Source organism: Anguilla rostrata, chromosome 7, assembly GCF_018555375.3.
Source record: "Anguilla rostrata isolate EN2019 chromosome 7, ASM1855537v3, whole genome shotgun sequence".
Classification (NCBI taxonomy): Eukaryota; Metazoa; Chordata; class Actinopteri; order Anguilliformes; family Anguillidae; genus Anguilla; species Anguilla rostrata.
The window spans coordinates 54,754,888-54,775,371 of record NC_057939.1 but is presented as its reverse complement, the minus strand read 5'-3'; the positions used below and the strand labels follow the sequence as shown (position 1 = coordinate 54,775,371).

At 40.5% G+C, this 20,484-nt stretch overlaps 1 protein-coding gene across 1 annotated transcript; it reads right to left on the bottom strand.

Annotated features, from left to right (window-relative positions):
* Positions 1 to 1,043: 1,043 nt before the first annotated feature.
* LOC135260088 (aminoacyl tRNA synthase complex-interacting multifunctional protein 1-like) lies at positions 1,044 to 12,420 on the bottom strand. Its single transcript, XM_064345254.1, has 7 exons — positions 12,272 to 12,420; positions 9,574 to 9,707; positions 9,060 to 9,173; positions 7,211 to 7,366; positions 4,544 to 4,752; positions 1,995 to 2,163; positions 1,044 to 1,694 (listed from the first exon to the last, which is right to left on the bottom strand). Exons 2-7 carry the CDS (start codon positions 9,680 to 9,682, stop codon positions 1,528 to 1,530), a joined length of 924 nt encoding a protein of 307 aa, XP_064201324.1. The 5' UTR covers positions 9,683 to 9,707; positions 12,272 to 12,420; the 3' UTR covers positions 1,044 to 1,527.
* Positions 12,421 to 20,484: the final 8,064 nt, after the last annotated feature.

The window sequence follows — 20,484 nt, the reverse complement described above, 5'->3', positions numbered from 1 at the left end:
TAACTAAACATTCATCAACGTTGGGCACAATTTAAATTTATACGTTAATGTATACATTAAGGTTAGAAGAAAGAAGTTAACGACTTTGAAGTTCTAGCAGTTTGGACGACATTGACACATTGAACTTTAATTAAGCGCATGTGCTCAAGCATCTTCATTGACCTGATCGCAAGTCAAAGTGCGCACAATTCAAATTCTTCATTATTAATGACGGGAAATCAAGGGACAAAAGCTGTCTACACTCTGGTCATGTGACTATATTAACGGTACTTCAAGATGGTCTCTGTAAGGGTGTAATAAATTCAAAGACAATGAGATGATAAGACTAATGATTAATTACTGATTACTGAGGGATGACATTTTTTGGAAAGAAGAAGTCATTTATATTCCTTGTCAAAATCCCATTTATTGAAAAATACTTTCCTGGAAACACGAAGGAGTTGATTATAGTTTTTTTTTTTTCTTTTTTTTTTTTTGCATATTTGCACAGTTAAATTAGAATACGAACAGCCACATGAACTTCCCCAAAACAAGCAAGCTTGCCAAACAAATGACAAAGGACCCAGCATGGACAGCGCAGCATGAAACATCAGAGTAGCAGATGCTCTGATATGGTCCGTTTCGATAGAGACGTTCTGTACCGTGGAGTAAAAAAAAGGTCAAAATAATAACTTTGTCACTCACTTTAAAATAACAGCTGTTCATAACTTTTATTGAGGGTTCATTGCATTCTGTCATTGTCAATAGGGTTATAGCAGGATATGGAATTTTCATCTTTGTTTATCCACTGAAACATTTTTTTTTCTTCAGCGCAGAGCCCTGTTTTATGCTCAGCTTTTATGATGTTCTTATGATGCATTGTTAAGTGCATCTTGGGAAGGGTTGCTTCACCTCAAGGCAAGAAAAGGTCTACAAATTGATTCTGAAATGTCAACGAGACAAACAATAAAGCGTATAAGGCAAGCTAGATACATCTAGCAGTGCATCTAAAATGCAAAAAAAAAAGAAAAAACATTATTAAAGACAAGCAAACACAGTGTAACTGAGTGAAGAAAGCACAGTGCTAAAAATGTAATTTTATTTTGACCATAATTTTGAGCAACAAATACATGGAAAGATTTCTGGCGTAAATCTTTATGACTGCTATAATACATCCATCCACATGATGACATTGTATTATTAAAATAAAGGACCAATCAAATGTAACCCTGTAAAAGGTGACAGAAATGGAAATAACGCCTAAACACTATCGAGGGGAAAAAAACAAGACATTTATATTTATTGGCGTCAGTTGGTTCAAACTACAGTATTGGCGGTCTTTCAGTTTTGACAGTTTTTTTGAGTGCAGGGTTAGTTTTTGGAAACCGCTGAAATATGAGTTATGTGTCTTATGAGAACTCTTATGATGATCTTGGAGCCGTGTTGGTTTTGGGAAACGTAGTCCAGGCTGAACGCAGATGATTGTGATGATTTTATGCTGATTCTGGGAAACGTAGCCCAGGCTAAACGCAGATGATTGTGATGATTTTACTTGATCTCGCAGTGGCTCATGGTCTGGGACTTGCAGAGTCCTTTGCCTCGCACTTCGAACGCGGCCCCCTGGTAGGTGGCGACGCACTTTCCGTCGGTGCGTAGGTCCGCCTGCACACGCTCCCACACCCTCTGCTTGGGATTCAGCTCCTTGTCCGGCTCTCCTGCAAAAGAAGGACAATAGCCATGAATAAAGAGCTCAGGTACCTTTAATCCGCAGAGACTACATTAACCAGAAACACTCAGGAAAATGCTACATTGCTAACAGTCTCATTCACATTCCAGGGTTATGGGGCTTTTTTCTTGAACAGCTCAAAACTGTGTGAACTCATTGGGTCAATAGATGGCTGTTATTACCCTATAAAATGTTCAGTGTTACTTCAACTCAGACAGTTTTAATTCCGCTCTTGAGAGACAACATTTGGGCCAAACTGCAGAGAAGCCATGGCTGGTACGGCACCCACCAGGGAAGCTCTGGAAAGTGACCCTGTCACCGGGCACAGCACCGCTGGGGGGGTCCAGGATCTCCACCCTCTGCTGGGACGTGGCACACATCACCATGGCCTGGGACAGCACCCCCCGCATCTTGGAGGGCCTCAGGTTGCACAGGAGCACCACCATCCGGTTCTGCAGCTTTGCGATTAAGAGGAAATGCACTTGTTTATTTTTACTCGTTTATTTATTTTATTTACATTGTACATTAAGGGGGTCCCTTCTTGTGCAAAAAAAGGCCAGAGGTAGAAGTTGTCAGTTGCTTTTTAAAAAACTTTTTTTCCCAAACTTGTGTGTTTTGTGGACATGCAAGTTAAACTAGACATTATGATACATACGATGCATGGGCGACAGTGTAGAATAATGGGTAAGGAGTTGTCCTAAAGGTCACAGGTTCGATTCTCAGGTAAGACACTGTCATTGCGCCCTAAAGCAAGGTACTTAACCTGCATTGCTTCAATAGACATCCAGCTGTGTAAATGGATGCAATGTAAGTGCTACGTAAAATGTTGTGTCACTCTGGATAAGGGCATCTGCATTGGTCCATTGCATCCATCTAATGCAATGGACCAATTTCAGCCATTTTCAGTGCTACGGACATACGGCTGAAATGTTGTTGCTGCATCCTGTCAAGCAATTAGAAATCAGAGCTTCAAAGACAGGTCAATAACAGTGGATATTCCTTGAGAGGAAGAGGGTGATGAAACCAACTGCAGACACATTTCTGCTTTTCCTGAATGGAATTAATTGCACGTGTGGTATACGAATTCCCGCCCTTTGTGTTTTTGTGGAAATAAAACCGCAATAACAAATTAGATTTAATTGAAAGGATTTGTTGTGTTCCATCTGAAGTCGTGTTTGGTGGAGGCCCAATTACGTTTAACGCCAAGAAGAACTCTCTGGGATGTGCATCACACAGGCACTCCTTCACCACTCACAAATGGTCCGTACGCCCAAAACATCTGAGCATCAGACCTACAGACCCAAAGGAGCGACGGCGTTTCAGGCACAAACAATGCTCACGATGGCAGGGACCCTGTCTTTTTTCGAGCTTTCGTAAATATGCATCTATTTCTCTGATAAAATGAAAGAAAGAAAAAAAACAACCCACAGAGGAGTTCGGCAAGGAGTCATTTTGTTTTCTTCACTTAAACGCCCAGCTGTGCTGACTATAAGTCTCCCACACTGTAAATGTATCACACATTTTACTATTATAAACACACATTTAACTTTCAACCGGTCGTTGAAAACACAAAAAGACAACCCAAGCTTAATCTAAACATGAACAAACTCATCAGCTTTAGACTTAGTCAGCCTCCTTAATTTCTCAGGCCTTGCTTGTTGCCATCCATATGAACAGGTGGCACAGGATGAGGTTATATATAAATTGGGGAAGCACATGATACTGGCAGTATCCATGTTGTGATAACGGGTGATACTTCATGTTTAGCCTGAGAGACTTAGTCTGGTGCAGAACAAAAATATAAGCTCAGCGATTTTCAGTTGCCCCAAATCCCCTGATTTACCCTTCATATATGCTTAGATTTTGCGGTCCAACATAATAATAATAATAATAATAATAATAATAATAATAATAAAGCCTAGAATGCAATCTGGCTGTTTATTTCTTCAAATGGAACTTCAGAATAAATGATTCACATTAAATAAATAATGATATTATTAGTTTTTCGATTACTGTTTGATGTCTGTAACTCTAGATTTCAGGGATTTAAACTGAGACAAAATTTTAAAACCTAACATATATGGTTATAGACATAAAATGGCTTTTTCAAAGGGGTAATGACAAGCATTGGCCCTGTTCACTGTGTTTATTGCCAACATGGCATGATGGCATAGTTACTCTGAATAATGTAACAAAAACAAAATAAAACACAAAAAGGGACATCTGATTTAAATATTTAATTTTTTCCACTTTAAGTAAAGGACTGATTTTTGGCCGTTTTCTAATGAAAATGAAGCCGTAAACCATTCCTAAGTGGAGCCATGTAATGCGTCAAACCTTGCGGTCGAAAGGTCTTTTGGCCAACGATAAAAGAAGTCAATCTGAATCATTAGGTTCTAATTCAACTGACAATCCCTTGATGTGTTTTTCATATCCAAAACATTTGTAACAGGCCTGAAAGCAGTGGAGTGCCTGTTACCCAACGTGATGCTAAGAGGAAAAAATAATAAAGATTCCATGAACAGTAATATTACATTTCATTACAGGCATTTAGCAGATGCTCTTATCCAGAGCGACTTACACAACTTTTTTCACAACACATTTACATTGCATCTAATTATACAGCTGGATTCATACTGAAGTAATGCAGGTTAAGTGCCTTGCTCAAGGGACAACAGCAGTACTGGGGAACCTTTTTTTCAAGACCAACCCCTGAACCATTATACTGCACTGCCACCCCACATCATGGCTGAGTGGGAATTCCCCAAAGTGAAATGTTAGGCCATGTTCTCTGAGTCGTGTATGGCGTGTCCAGTGCCCACGTTTGGGGTACAGTACCTGCTCCAGAGGGGTGTCCTTCACAAGGCCGCTGACCACCGTCCTGTACGCGGCCTCCCCCACGTCCACCTCCTCCACGAACAGCGAGTCGGCGTCCGGATGCTTCCGGGCCGTTACGATGCGCCCCACCCGGAGGTCCAGCCGGGACACGTCCACCTTCGGCTCCTGGTCTAGAGCCGCCGAGTCCAGCCTCTTCTCCCTCCTCTCTCCTGCATGGAGAAACGTCCAGTGTTGAGTCAACTCCAGCAGTGCTATTTCAACTCTTAACAGTGTTAATTCAAGTTTTAACTGTGTTATTTCAACTCTTAGAAGATAACATTTGGTCCCTCATTTCACACACAAAAAAAACAGCTCAGTGATATTGCAGTGATAATCCAGGCCCTCAACTTGGAAATCAAGCACGCCTTGTTTTCACCCTGGGGTTGGCTAATATGGTCTCTTCAGAACAGCCTACCATTAAGCAGCATCTGTCTTACAGCATTACCCTCTTTTATTTCAGCTGAACATATTTGCACGTATACTGATGCCCAGAAGCCATTGAGATGCCAGCATTTAATATCTGCTTTTGGCCATCTTTACCTGAGATGACATTAGATCACAATGCATCACAGAGGATTTGCCTTTAGAGTAATTTCACGATTACACAGTAAAATGTTCAACTCTTACAGTGTACATATAGTCCCTAGTGGGCTCACATGCACCATGTAAGGGTAGAATTAACACTTGATATTTTACTATGTGCAGTTTAGAGCAAAATTCCATGTTGTTTCAATATATGGCCACGTGCACGACCACATTTCATTTTATAATGTGAAAATAGAAGCATAAAGTATAAATAGACTGGATTTAGTGCATCTGCCAAAGCAATAACTAGAGTAAACCATCTCTCGAAGCATGAGACAGAAAATTTTCCGTACGATGCGTGTACTTGAGTACACCAGCATGTAGAAACATCTGTCACGCAACCAAGTGAGAGAAATCCCCTCTTTGCCAAGCGATGGATGAGCGTGGAATATTTTTTTAATATGGTTAGGGTACAGTATGGAAACAGCAAAAAAGGATCTACCAGCTTTGTGAAAACAAATTATAAATAGTCTATTCCTGTGGAAGAACAGAGCCTGTTATCAGAAATCTGGCTGAATTATAAGCTACAACCCCCTTGCCCCTAAAATGAGATCTTCATAAAACGGATTTCAATGATAATAGTCCAAAAAAGCTGAAGGTTTTTATTTTAATTACGTACAGTGAATTCTTTTTAAAATATGATAGATGACAAGTTTTTTTTAAGTGTATTTTAGAGTACAGCATATCATCTGGGTCAATAATCAATGTTAATCATTTTTTAAATAATGCTTCACATTCATGGGAAAATATTGGATAACCATACAGTGCGTTAATTGTTATTTCAGGTTCATAGATCAGATTAAAAATGGCAGTGAAAATTGTAAGTGAAATAACTTTGGTCTGAAACCAATTTTTTTTTAAATGGACAGTCAATGATGGAATAATGATGGTGTCTCATGTTCTCGTGTGAAGGTCATTTTAAAGTACTTTTCACTAATGCAAAAACCACGATTGAATGGAATTCATATCAAATCAAATTTCTGGTCAAGCAGTAATTTTAAAAACAGAAAGTTGTGATGAAATTTGATATAAGCAAAACTTAAAAAAAAAAAAAGCTTTTGGGACTCATTCTACAGTATCACCCACAAAAGAATTCCAGTGATGCAATATTAGAATATGAGACTCAAAATGAGAGACCTTGGCATGCAATCTAAAAGGAGGAAAGATAGTTAACTTTTGAATCTGTAGGCTTAAAAAAGAATGCAATTTCATTAAATTCAAGCCTTTTCCTTTCAGTTTTGCTGCCACAAGCAAGAAACTCATTGAATCCCTCTCCTGGAAATAGACTGAGAATGTATCAAATCAATAGATTGACCAGCCACATCCACACCGGAATGCAAATGGCGACGTAGGGTGTGCCGACAGTGTGTTCCCTCTAAGATTTGTCAGCACAACTGTACATTCTTTGTGCCTCAAGACCTTGGTCCTCATTGGGCCAATCAGGGTTAAGGGGCGTGGCCATGGTCATGGTGAGGGGCTGTCATTCCTTTGGCATGTTCAGAAAAAGATACCAGTCACAAGGTGGAAGAAGAATTGTATGGGAGGAATTAAGAGAGGTGTTCACAAGGCCTGGGAGTGGACACGAAAATGGGCCAACAACCTAATGACTGTTTGTCATGAGTTTTCAGGCACAAACCTTTAGATTTACCTGGCTGGCTTCACTGAGAAAATGTGGCTATTAGCCTTTCTTTGTGAATTAACATCTACACCTGAGGTAATATTTTTTCATTTGCCTTTGGAGTTATTTCACTGATGAAGACTAATACACTTGAAACATCTGAATGCTTAGCCTGATCCTTTTTACCCGCCAACCCTTTGAGGAGTGAGATCACAAATATGTGATTAGAATACTGCCTGTAGTGATTGTTACATCGGCATTAAAAACTGAACATTCTAATGCTGATGTTGTAACAGTCACTACTGGCGGGCGAAAGCGATGGAGTTCTAGAACATTGACATAGAATTCCAAATGAAAACACGTTCTAATCAAAGGGTAAAAAGTACAGGACTCTTTGACTGTTAGAACAGTTTGCCCACATTTACCCTTCCTTTCTGCTCTCCTCCGTCTTCCCTCGTTCTTCTGCGGGTTCTTGTCCACGGCGGAGGGGGTGGAGCTAGCGGGCACAGCCTGGGCCGTCGGGGTACCACACTCCGGAGCGGTGGATTTGGGGGCGTTCTGGGCAGGGGTTGCTTGTCGTGCTGAAGAGGTGAGACAGAGGACAGGGGTTGGACAAGCAGTTTTGGTAAAAGTGTGATTTCCTTTGGTTTAGTAATACAGTTTAATGGACTTACAGGTAGCAGGAAAATTGACTGTGGGAAACACACATTCGTGGAAAGCTGGAAAAACATATTTTGTTTTTACGCCCCAGGCATGAACTGATTGCCCCTGGAATGGAAATAGGTTCATAAGAACACGCACATGCACGCACACACACACACACGCACACAAAAGTGCGTTGTGTTTTCCAGAATTGTCACCTTACAAGCCAACATTCTCAAAAGAAGACTTTATGGGTTTCAGAATCATTATTCAAGTTCATGATCACACAAGATATGAAACACAGTTCCAATCAGTGGGATGCATTCATGATATGAATACTTTGATGTTAAAATGACATATCTGAGAAAACTACAAATTGACAAAATATAGCCTTCAACTTCAAAACAGCCTTAAGTGCAGTATTGCACACAGTAAAAAAAAAATAAAATAAATAAAAACCACAGCTGAGGAAATTTGATTTAAATATTTCCTGTGAAAACAAAGCACAAAGCACCTTTGTTTTGTTTTGTTTGGTGCTGTTTCTTTCTGAATATCAGGAGGGAAAAAATTATCTCAAGTTCAAAGCCCAAAACATTTCACAGTTTACCGAACAAAGAAAGATTTCCACAAAATTATTTTCCCCTTTTCACCCACCTCACAATTTGGAACTTCAGTATTGAGGAATATGGCAATTTCCCAGGCAAACAACACAGATTTAGTGTGACAGCAGTGTAGCTGATATCACATTTAATTCATGCATGCTTAAAACTGTAAAAAATAAAAATAAAAATAAAAAAAATAAATAATACATATTAGGAGCCTCTGACAATGTCCTGTTTAGATTGAACAAAACAGTAAGAAATATGAAAAATAAAATATATTTATGTGGTGGCTGCACTGTTTAAGTATGCCAAATGAATAAAATGAAGCACATGCAATTTCGTTTATTGGTTAGTATGAATTATCAACCTCTAGCGAACAATTTAACTGCTCTCAAATTAACAACTGAGTTTTTTAAAACAGAAATAGTCTTGAAGGATTAAATACAGTTTTTAGACAGTATTCCAGAATCTGTAAAATCTAAATGTGTGTCCGGGCTTCCTAAGAGATTGTTACTGTTTCTCACATTCTCAGCTTTTGTGTTTTTAAAGAAAAATACATTATCTGGCCACTGAATTTAAACTGATAATTTAGTTTAATTAAGTAATTATCATAGCTGACTGTATATATACAGTATACTAGAGCAGACATGACAGCCATTAACATAGAAGTAAACCAGTTACCAATGTTATTACCACCTTTACTGAGTGTCCTACATTTAAGAAAATAATTGTTTCAACAACCAGAGTACAAGAAAATGTGTTGCAAATTGCTCAGGGAAAATTGTGAAAATATCTCACGTATTGCAAGCAACATTATTGTAAACAACCCTATGCGCTTGTTATGACATTGAAGCCAAATTATATTTGATTAGATAATGTGATAATTTATTGCATATTTTGCATTGACAGAGCCGTCCTCCCTCAGTATACACAATGCTGCACATGAGTCATATGAAGTCACAGAAGTCCCTGACACCTCCTGTAAAACTAAACAGACCGACACTGAGAGCGGACCAGGATGTGACCTCACCTGTTCTCCTCTTTTGCTTCTCCTGCAGTACTTTTTTAAGATCCTCGATGTCCTTTTTCAGTTTGGCGTTTTCCACCAGCAGTTTCTTCTCCTCTCGGACTGAGGCCTGTAGCACTTTGTGTGAGAAACTTTAATCATCACCATGCTTTAATTACACTCTACACAACTGTGTTGCTGTGATCTTGCTCAAGCTGTGGTCTTCCTCCCTGCTCCTGGAGTGTTGTATAGCCATCTGGTTTTTATGCTGCGATCTGGCACTTAATCGATCAACTCAAGCAGTCGAATACACCATTAACCCAACACATCTGGATTCTTGGGTCTGAAATGGTGGCTGATTTTTAAGAATAAAACAAAAACAGGAGGCTCTTGTGGCTCTCCAGAATCAGGGTTGAGGACCATGGTTGTAAAGCCTCTTCACCGGTTTACCTGACTCTCATAAACAGATACATGGGCTTAGTATCTCCAGAGCTTGTTAGGAAACATGCTGATGTTGAATTTGAGTGGATGGTCTTACTTGCTTTCTCTTTCAGCAGCTGCACCTGCTGTTTGAAGTATTCCATTATCTGATCCGATTCGCCTGTCTTTTGGTCCATTTTAGTCAGAGGTGGAGTGCGGCCTGACATAGTTATGATAGAGGGAGCCAGGAACCTGAAACACACACACACATACATGCGCATGCACACACACACATAAACACAGAGAGAGAGTAGGTAAATAAGTTTGACTGAAATATTACGCAAAAACACCAAAACCCAAATTCATGTAGGTACAGGATATCCTGTAAAAGGGCTGTGATTACAATGCATCTTCTCCCATTCAGACAACTACTTCCTGTTCTTCACATTTTACAATACAGCGGTGTCTGATCTCATCCAAAAGGAACCGGTGTGGGTGCAGGTTTTTGTTTTAGCCACCTAGTTCTACTTATCAAGGTTGATTGAAGACCATCATTTGTTAATTAGCTGAATATTAATAATTAATTCTGGGCTAATACAAACCCTGCTCATTATTATTATTAGTAGTATTCATTTTTTCATCAGCTGCTCTAATTTTGTAGCTGTGAACTTAAGAACCGAGATCTCATTCGAACTCTTTCAGGATCTTGAAAGAAACGTCCATGCTGGCTTTCCAAATGATCTGCTTAGCTGTGGCCAGCTGTCTTTGGCCTCTTGCTGACTGTGAATTTGTTCTGGCCTTCAAACTCTTCATTTTCCCACATGCTGTATTTTTCTGAAATACTGCAAAGACATGCCCCATATCAATATCACTCACTTCATCAGCACCTCAATGTAGGCAGCTGTGTGTGTGTGAGTGTGTGTATGTGTGTGTGAGAGTGTGTGTGTGTGTGTGTATACACTGCTGCCCCCATCATTGATTTTGTGCTATTCAGGCCTCAAACAGTTTTTTTTTTCTTTTCTTTTTATCCTCATATTGTTTTTTTCAGGTCTGACATTGACATTTTGAACTTGGCAAGAGCTTTTTATTTTTATTGACAAAGGAAGAAAATAATTATTTTTTATTGGGTGGAGTTTGAAAAAAAAAACAACAACTAACATTTAGCATGGGGTGGTGCTGAAAAACAATGACTGGCACTGCATGAAAACAAGGCTCAGATGAGATCACTGGAAACATCAAAATAGCTGGAGTTGATAATATTCTAGATCAAAGCATCTTGGCTTTAAACTTTATTATTATTTTTTTTTTTTTAAGTCAAACTCAAATCAATTTAATCAGGCTTGTGGGTTGAAAATAAGTACGCACACGTAAGAGTTTTGTGCTCCTTTGCATAATGGTGAAGAAACGAATGGGCCTGCAGTTCACACCAACAGCAACTCGCACTCTGAGTCTGCCTGTGGATCCCCGCCACACCAGCCGTCTCCCCTCCGTAAATATCACACCCGCGCGTTCAGCGGCTCAACAGGGGACTTCCTGTCAAAATAATGTCTGACAGGAGTTCGTTTGATATGATTCCGTGAAATATATGCGCGGCATAAAATCGGCTCTTGGGTCCGAGGCAAAGCAGGAATGAGCCAAAGCTTAAGAGCCCGCTCCCGGCCAAGACAATGCCACGCTTTTATTAGCTCCCTGAGGAGCGATGCAGGCCAGCGGCCCTCTCTGCCTCGGGGCTCAACATCTCTTTCTCCTTTAGTGAGAAAGACCTGATGCATATCGCTGCATCGCACCAATACGTAGATAGGATTTTCCATTTTCAGCTGCATGGCACACTGGACCATGACATGCACTGTTTTAAAGTCCCTGGCTATGTGATTGTATATGTTAGTTTGTCTTTCCATCAACAAGTCAATCAAAGACTTAATTCACATGCATAGACTGCTTAATTGGAAATTTGGTAGTGTGCTGATTTATGTGTTGATATTATAATATATTACACAACGGTGAAATATATGCATCAGTAAAAATCTAAATTCAAAAAAGTAAGATGTTTACAGTATATTTTAGTATATTCATTTTTTCCATCAGGGTTGGCCTAATCTATATGTTGCCATTCAGTGTTGTAGAAACACTAATCCATCAAGCACTGTCTAAAATGAGTCTAAATCCATGCCATTGGGCCTTCAAAGAGGATGACCTGTGGTGTCCCAGACATTAAGCCCTGATCCAGTAACTAAGTAAATGTCATCGTTTCATGGATTATTGTTGTGGCGCACTTAAGGGAACACACCGGAGCCCTATAAAATATCACAACAAAAAGGAAAACAGCATTAACCAGGATGTACCAGGAACGGCAATCAGCTCTGGTTCTGCTCAAAAACAGGCTCTGCTCTTTTGGTTTATCTACTGAAGTTAGAGACAGGGCCATTGAGAATGGCGTCCAACAGACAGATAGCAGCTGCCACAAAAAAACCCCTCTCCCCCCTCATCAACAGCAACATGTGACAGACTATAAATACACCACTCTCAAATGTCCAAAGCTCTTTCTGCCTGGCGTAGAAGCCTCAACAACAACAGCAAAAAACACAGCCAATACCTTCGCAATGTACGTTGCGAGAAACGGTACATTCAACTGGAAAAAGGAGCAGGAAATCCAAAACCCTTGGTGTGCAAACCTACTGTAGGAGGATATAAACATGAACTGGATGTAGGGTTCCTCAGCCTGACAGGATAACGGCTGATCCGTGATTTGAGAGAGAAGATTCAGCAGGACCTGCTCAGTCGCCGGAGGTGCAGAGGACTGCAGGTATGGAACTCACCTGTCTGCGGAGGTATCGGCTGGGCGAGGGAGCTCCACCAGGCTGGAAGGCAGCGGGAAGACTGAGGCTGGTCCCACGCTCGTCCCGGCTGCCCACTCGCTCCGCTCGCATTGCTGGAATTCCTGCACCCTGAGCCTGGCGGCACACGTGCTCTCGTGGACCTACACTCCATCCCCAACTTCCTGAATTCCATCCCCACTCCCTGCACTCCATCCCCAACTTCCTGAATTCCATCCCCACTTCCTGCATTCCATCCCCACTTGCTGCTTCTCAGGGCCTGTGTCCACCAATGAACCGGAAGTCAGAAACCCAAAGTCAGACATTTTCTCACATCACAAACCCTGTCTGCACTGCGGAGCGAATCATATTTTTCGCCAATATCTCTTACATTTGATAAGTCTTTCTGAAATAAAAGAGTTATTACCTTAAATGGGTATAATTTCCTATGTCTGTTTAATATTGTCTTAAACCACTGGCAACCTTAAAAGGCATGGCCTATTGAGCATGTAGTCTCAGTTTTCTGTCATATATACAATCATAATGGGGATATTGCAGTGATTATATCAACATTCACTGTGCAAATGGTTCATGAATTTTTCTATTCTCTTTTAAAAAGTATTCCTGCTGAGCTCCAGTCAACAGCAATCCAAGAAACAACTTTTCCGATACAACCCAAGCATACAACAGATTTGTAAAACAATAGACACAGAAACCGCAGCTGACCTCTGTGGATAAAGTAAACAGTCATGCCCGTCTCCTAAAGTGAGATGGATACAGGAAGGGAAATGACAGAACTGCTTTTCTTTTCCTAATGTCAAATTATCCAATCTGTCCCACACTGGGGGAGCAGGACAATGGTGCAAAAAAAGAAAAAAATTGCCATATCTCACAACAAGCTACAAAACAAAAGAAGAAAAGACAAGAAAAAATATACAGAAACAAATAAAGAAGATAAAAATGAAAGAATGGTGAAAAAAATCACCCAGAGGAGTTTTAATAAATTGATCCATTGTGTGTGGTTTTCCGAAACATGAAAATGTTTTGTGTTTCCACTTTGTGGTCATAATAATTATGCATAAGTTCTCATTCCTATTTACTGCCTCAAGCTCTGCAGACAAGGACACTTAAAATGAGCAGGCGAGTACTTTACCTATAGTTTACCAATTCGATCTGTTGTAATATTGAGTCATGCCATTGTAACCTTTCATTCCATTGTATATGAGATGAGTTGCACACAGTCCTGGGAACCCCTCGGGCTGATATCTGTTTCCAGCAAAACCCCACCCGGACTCTGGGTCTGTTTAACATCCTGAGACGCAATAATAGTGGGGTGGCCTTTGGTTACATTGTAAAATATGCCACATAGCCAGTGATAACAGCTTCAGTTTTAATCCAAATAAAAAGAGTTCATAACAACAAAAAGGACACATTATAATAGGAACCAGTAACAATGCATGAAATTCTTCAAGTTCTGTGGTTTTGGCGTTAGCGAACCCATCAGTATTTATCCAGACAAAGTGGCTTCATGCAAAAATCCATCATTTGTAGCGTCTTCTACAGAACCTGTCCAGCCCAGATTGGGGCCTTCCTTTGGCCTTGAAATACTTGGGCTTGAGGGCTTTTATATTTGGGGAATTTAAACCGGACAAAGAAGGTTAAGCAGGAGAAGGAGCAGGAGGAGTGGAAGAAAGAAGCATGTATTTCTGAAAGAGAGAACTCTAGCAGCTGTCGGAGTCAAGCTGAGACAGCAGGGTTCTATTTTTGGAGGTGTGAGTGGGATACTACTAAGCTCCTATATGGCACTAGAATGACAAGGAATGTTTAAGTTTCTTTGTACGTTGAGACCCCTTTATATGAACATCGTCCTGTAACAGAAAATTCAATCAATACATCATTTGTGAAATAATGAACTAATGTAACGTGTATTTAAAAGCACAAGGTTCACACTTTACTATACACTGAGTCGTATGGATGTGGCCAGCTAAGCTGTACTCTGCAACCAGCAGAAAAGAAACATATTCTGTGCAATAAACTGTACATAGGACACTGGTGGGGGAAAAAATAAATTAATATAAATAACATAAACATAATGAACACGTGTCTGTATATTATGTGAACATTTTATGAGAATTTCAGAAGCCAGAAGGAAACTGTCATGTCTTTGTGTGGCTTCTTGTACTATAATCTGTAGATGCCAATCTGCGCATGATTGCTTATCTTTCTATAATAAATTTGTTCGCTGCAAGCCAGATATACAGTAATGACTACCAGGTATTTTGCTTCACGTTTATCTCAGTACTGTAATGGTAAGTACCTGCACTGTGCTGGATAGCTTTTTCCCAGTAGTCTCTCCTGGTGGAAAACATAACATAGAAAGGACTGGTCAGAAAATAGCACCAACATTTTATAAGTAAAGTGAGTTTTTGTTTATAGTGAAACACAAAAATATTTGAATGAATGAATGAATAAATGGATGAATTAATGAATTACATGCCTTTGGAGATGTGCATGGCTTTTCTGTTTGCCAGAAAACCGCTATATGTAGATTGTTTCGCATTTGTTCGCCTGGCTAATAAAGTAATACAATTCACACCACCGGAAAAATATGTGCTCTGGTCCCAAAAATAGAAAAACAGTCACCCTCTGTCTTTTGAAGTGACAGCGCACATTGTGTTTCCTGTGCTTCAGAATCCAGCAGAAGAAAGAAATCGCACTTCCTTTGCACCTCAGACGAGAGGCCATAAGAATGAGAAGAGCAGACAGGTTTAAATCAGCTTGTGAGCAGAAGTGACTGAATGAGTCATCAACACCAGCTGTGTAATGTCCTAATGCAGCCTCACACCCCCCCCCCCCCCACCCCCCACCCCACCAACATAAAAAAAAAATTACCCTGGAAATATAAATATTGAATATCGGCTGTGATGACATCATTTGGACTTATGGGGGAGAACTTCATACCAGTTGCTGGAAGGAAGATTTATTACCAGTTTCTGTAAATAGTATCACTTTTCTAAAGTTAAATAGCTTTTGAAACATGAGTATGGGAACAAGTAAAACTCTCAAAATAAAATAAAAATAAAAACAGACATGTAGAAAGGTATAGATTGGGACTGAGTATACTTTTCATACATTTGTTCACAGTACTTGTGCTTTCACGCTTGGTAGTCACATTTAAATGAAAATAAACAACTTGTATAAAAATTTACTCTAATTCTGATTTACTCTTTACTTTGCATGGTATAATGACCCAGTGAACACATTTGCAGTGAAAAGTCAGTGAAACACCATCTGGGCTTTCAGGTGAAAAGTGAAAAGCTTTCTAGCCGACTAGAACATATTCTGGCTGTACCTGGATAAAACCTGAGCCATGTTGGGGTTAACCTAGTCCGTTTATGTCAAAACTTCTCTCGACCTGATTTCCACCCCTCTAGACGTCTAGATTGTTGTTTTTGTTCCCTGTGGAGGGGCAGTATGGCATATGGTCTCTATATAACACACTCATTCCTTCACTCATAAGGCAATGATAAACATCTAAATGACTATGTCTCATTTACATGACTCTGATGAAGACACAGTAGCACCTAACTGCATCGCTTTTATTTTGCACCATTGAAGGGCTCATTTTGCATCTGTGATGCTCCAGACTTTTTTGTTTTACAATAATAAATAGCTTGCTTATTTAGCTAACTAAAGTTAATTTTAGCACAAAATCTTTTATCTTGGCCTTGATTACCATTTTAACAATTCTTGAGTCAAGGTAACAAGGTTGAAGCCATAATTCTGCCAATGAAAAACTCAATGAATGTCAGTTTTCTACACAATTTCCCAAATAACTGTTTTATTTTGATCCTTTGAACAGTATTTTGGCCTATTGCTGCCATCTACTGTACCTATAATGTCTGACCTGAATTTTGGTCCTATTTCACTCCTACTACTGTACAGAGGCTGCTGCATTGCATTGCACCTAATGCAGTGCATGTTTCTCATCCAGCTTAAATAATCAATGTTGTGTCTGTAATAGCTGTAGGCATGGATACAGAATCTCTGGCTGGAAGCCATTTTTGGGGCACGTGGAGTTCAAAAGACGCAGCTATAGTGCTGCAAAATGACGTTGTGTTGAAATTAGTTTAAAGTTAAAACAACAGATATGTAATTAAACATGTTTCCATCAATCATGAGGTCAGGAGATAATAAATTGCATACATACTGGGCCCTTGGACCATGTTTGAACAACCTGTTGTGGTCTCATTAATCTCCTATTAAGAAGAGGGACATGTGAGACAGGCTGTCCACCACTAGGGGGAGTGCACGGTCCACAGCCCTGTTACAAAAAAACTCCAAGAAAAGAATGGCTTTTTGAAGACTTTCATCTTGTAAACAGTACAGTCATTTGATGATAATAATGTCCTACTAATTCAACATTTGCAGCACTTACTGTGACTCTGTAAGAAAAATTAGCTGTTTGGTATTTGTTTTAGTAGCACCTTGCTGTTCTATCAGGAAAGCACATACCTGTAAGAAGGTTAGCATATAGCAGATCTGAGATTGACTACAGAGCACCATTTTCTGTCTGGGTCAAAGTGATTCCCTTGCTCACAAAAGGTGAGGCAGAGATGGTATCTGAGGTGTACATGTTAGCATAAAGCAAGCCTTAACCAGCCTCAAACAGCCTTTACCATTGAATTTGTTTTGCCTTCATCTTCTGAACAGGTTTATCCAGAGCACTTGAGGTTTATCCTCACTTTGTGATGGGAAGATTCAGTTTAGGGTTTCCGACCATGTGCCAGCTTAACATACGCGCTATGTTAAGATAAACTTAAAGGAAGTTAAGCCTTACAAATCAGCCAGCTGGTGAATAACTTCAATTTCCTGTTGGCTCAGGCAGTAAGTACATTCAATGTGGAGTTACACAGAAGAGTCTCATTTTTTCTTCAAATCGAAGTGGACTCTGAGCCCTGTATCAGTAAATGTTTAAGTATACTGTATAAGTATAAGTATAAGTGTATAAGTAAAAGTAGGATTTGCAATCAACTGTGCTGTGGAGATAAGCCATAAAATATGGACATGGGCTAACAGATCAGTCCTTGCAATAGCAGTATGTTTTCTATGTGGACTGAAAAGTAGTAGTTTGACTTTAACTTTTATTTGAAATGAGCCTAATTTTGCTTGTTCCCATTTGACCTGACCTTCGGCGATACTGTCATCCTCCGAGTTCTCAGTTCAATTGATTCTGTCTCAGCGCAAGACCGAGGGGGAACCACATGGATGCGACACGAACATTCAGTAATTACTGGAGCCTTTGTTCTCCCTTTAATCAGCTGATTGCCTCAATCAAAAGACGTTTCTCTCCGCAGCGTTATTTGCTGATGTAAAACTGGCCCAATTTCCCCGATTATGTCAGCATGTAATTTAGGGGCGGTGGAGACATTTGTATTGAACTGACTTTAGTTCTGTGACTGCGATTAAAGGTTGTTTCGGCAGTCGAGCCAGGATAGTTTCCCCTTGATTGTCTCCGTAAAGCAGATTCCACGTTTGAAGTGTCTCTAGGAACTAGACTTTAAAAATTGACAAATGATTGTGGTGCGACTCATATGTGCTTGTGTGTGTGCGTGTGTGTGGTGTGTGTGTGCGTGTATGTGTGTGTGTGTGTGTGTTATACCCAACAGTAATGGAATAGGAAACACAAAGATAAAACTACATTAAATTTGTTAACTTCTGTATGCTTTATAAATCCTTAGCTGAAGCTCTCTCTGAACAGTCAGGTGGCCTTCCTTACACAGAGTTCACTTAGATTAGTCTTTTCTGAGGAGAGAAAAATAGGATGTTCAATTTGATTTATGTCCTATCTGGTTAAACCAAGATTAGTTTGTGTGTTATCACAGGGCGAGGCTGTGGGTAGGGGCACACCAATGCCTCACTGCCAGGCTATTGAGTGAGAACGGTCTTCACATCTGTCTTTGACGACAGGCATTTCAACTCACCAGTCAGCTGATGTCATAATATTCCCGACCTTTCCCCAAATTCCAGAGAACGATTCAGCGGCAGGTGTTCCAGATGGTCTTAGACCAGCTGTTAGTGCTGGGGGTCACTGAGATTTTTATCTGCCCCTAAGACATGTCCCCATTCATTTCTCAGATTTCACAAAGGCAACGGTGTTACTGTATACTTCGCTATACGGCTTCTTCTCACAGTTTCTTATGAATGATGGTGGAACTGTTGTTTGTATAATGACAAGACATGAGGCAGCAGACTTTTTATTTATCTTGTAAATTACAGGACTACATATAATGAGCAGCAGGAACGCAGGTGTCAAAAAGTTTTTCACCAGTTATTTAGGAGTTCCAGATTTATTTTTTAAATGTTGCCCATATGACTCAAATTCACTTATTTCTTTTGATTGTTATTCTCACTGTAAATGTGAGAATTTCCATTACTGCAACTTGCTCTGTGATCTGAAGGGTATCCAGGTAAAAAGTCTCCTCTCAACAGATTGCGTGAAACTGCATCGGCGTTTCCAAGGGAACGCGCACTTCCTGCCTCGCAGCGTACCACACCTTTGTCAGCGGTGAGGAATGGCTCTCCTCAGACACAAGGAAGTGTGATCCCGACCCCGGCGGGATAATCGCGGTTCAGCCGCTCGATCCGCTCGAGGGAGCGCGCGGGAACTTTCCAGAGCGCGTCAGCCGGAGCGGTCGCCTGTTTATGTCAGCGTTACGACCTTTGAGCCAAAGCGAAGTCAAGTGCCTCCGTGCAGGGGTGGTGGAAGGGTTCAGTCACACACTGAACCAAGCGTGTGTCGCCGTCCCCATGGTAAGGGTTGAGTCATCTTTAGCTTCCCGGTGAAAAGAGAAACTCTTGGCTGTCTGAAGAGTCTGAAGTGCAAGTCACTCACAACCACTACCCAATCACCATTTGTAATTATTAGGACAGAGGCTAATTTCTAGGACAGAGGATGGATCCTTTTTGCATAATTTGGGCTTTCATTTATTATATATAATGGACAAATGCAAGGTTGTACTGGGTAATTAATTTCTAGACTGTTCCCTGCACCTTGTTTTTATCATTAATTTTTTTTTTAAACTTTTTTTTGAACTTCATAAAAAAGTAAAACATTTGGGCTTTTGTCTGAAAGCTGCCATGGCAGCCCATGTGATCTCCTCTGTGCTGAAACGAGGGGGGGTGGCCTAGGAGACCTCCCCAGGAGCACCCGGGTGTATGGCAGCCCGGGGGGAGGTATGACCTCTCGACCCCTAGGACCCCTCCCCTCAAAAGCCACGCCCAAGGAATGCAGGACCCTGCTCAGGTCGGGGTGACCGAACCCTAAAATGCCCTCCCACGGTGTTTGCACACGGCACCTCTACAAACACACGCCGTACAGAAATCACCCAGAATTCACCACACAGAGCATTCACACACTACGCTTCTACAAACAGCACTGCACAGAAATCACCCAGAATTCACCACACAGAGCATTTACACAGACAACCCAGCGTGTACTGCCATTCTGAAGAGATTCAAAATAAATTAGCTAAAATTATGAGACCCATTACTTCTCCTTTACTCAAAAATGTGTGGGAATAAACAGCCTGCTTACACTCCATTGCAATGACTCGTCAGTAACATTTTTCACTTTGAACGTTATTTTAACATGTTTAAAGTTGATGTCTTTGCTACACTGCGCTACATTGTTCATGTTTTTGGGGCTACACATTCGGCATATTTACCTATGTTATTGGTCAACAGTTAGACATGTAATTGCAAACAGGTGCTGTGTAATTGATGCCTGTGGTCAAGTTGTTAGATAAACTGTAATTATGCAAATGTTTATGGATGATTGATTTATACTTTGTCGGGGATGTGGTTGAGCTTGACCTTGAATGAGGGATAGAGTTCATGTTAAATTTCAAACTGACCAAAATGAGGACGGTGGTGATGAGCTGCTTACACACATGCACACACACACACACGCACATACACACACACGCCACACACACACACACACCATACACATGCACACACACACACACACCACACACACACAACACACACACACACAACTCACATGCACACATACACACACGCACACACCTGATAATTTCATGGTCCATACACAATGATGGAGACCCCATATCTTCACCTACAGTAAATCTAAGCACATGGTTCTCCCACCTCTTGGCATGGCTGTTTAAGAGATCATTAAAAAGGTAATTACT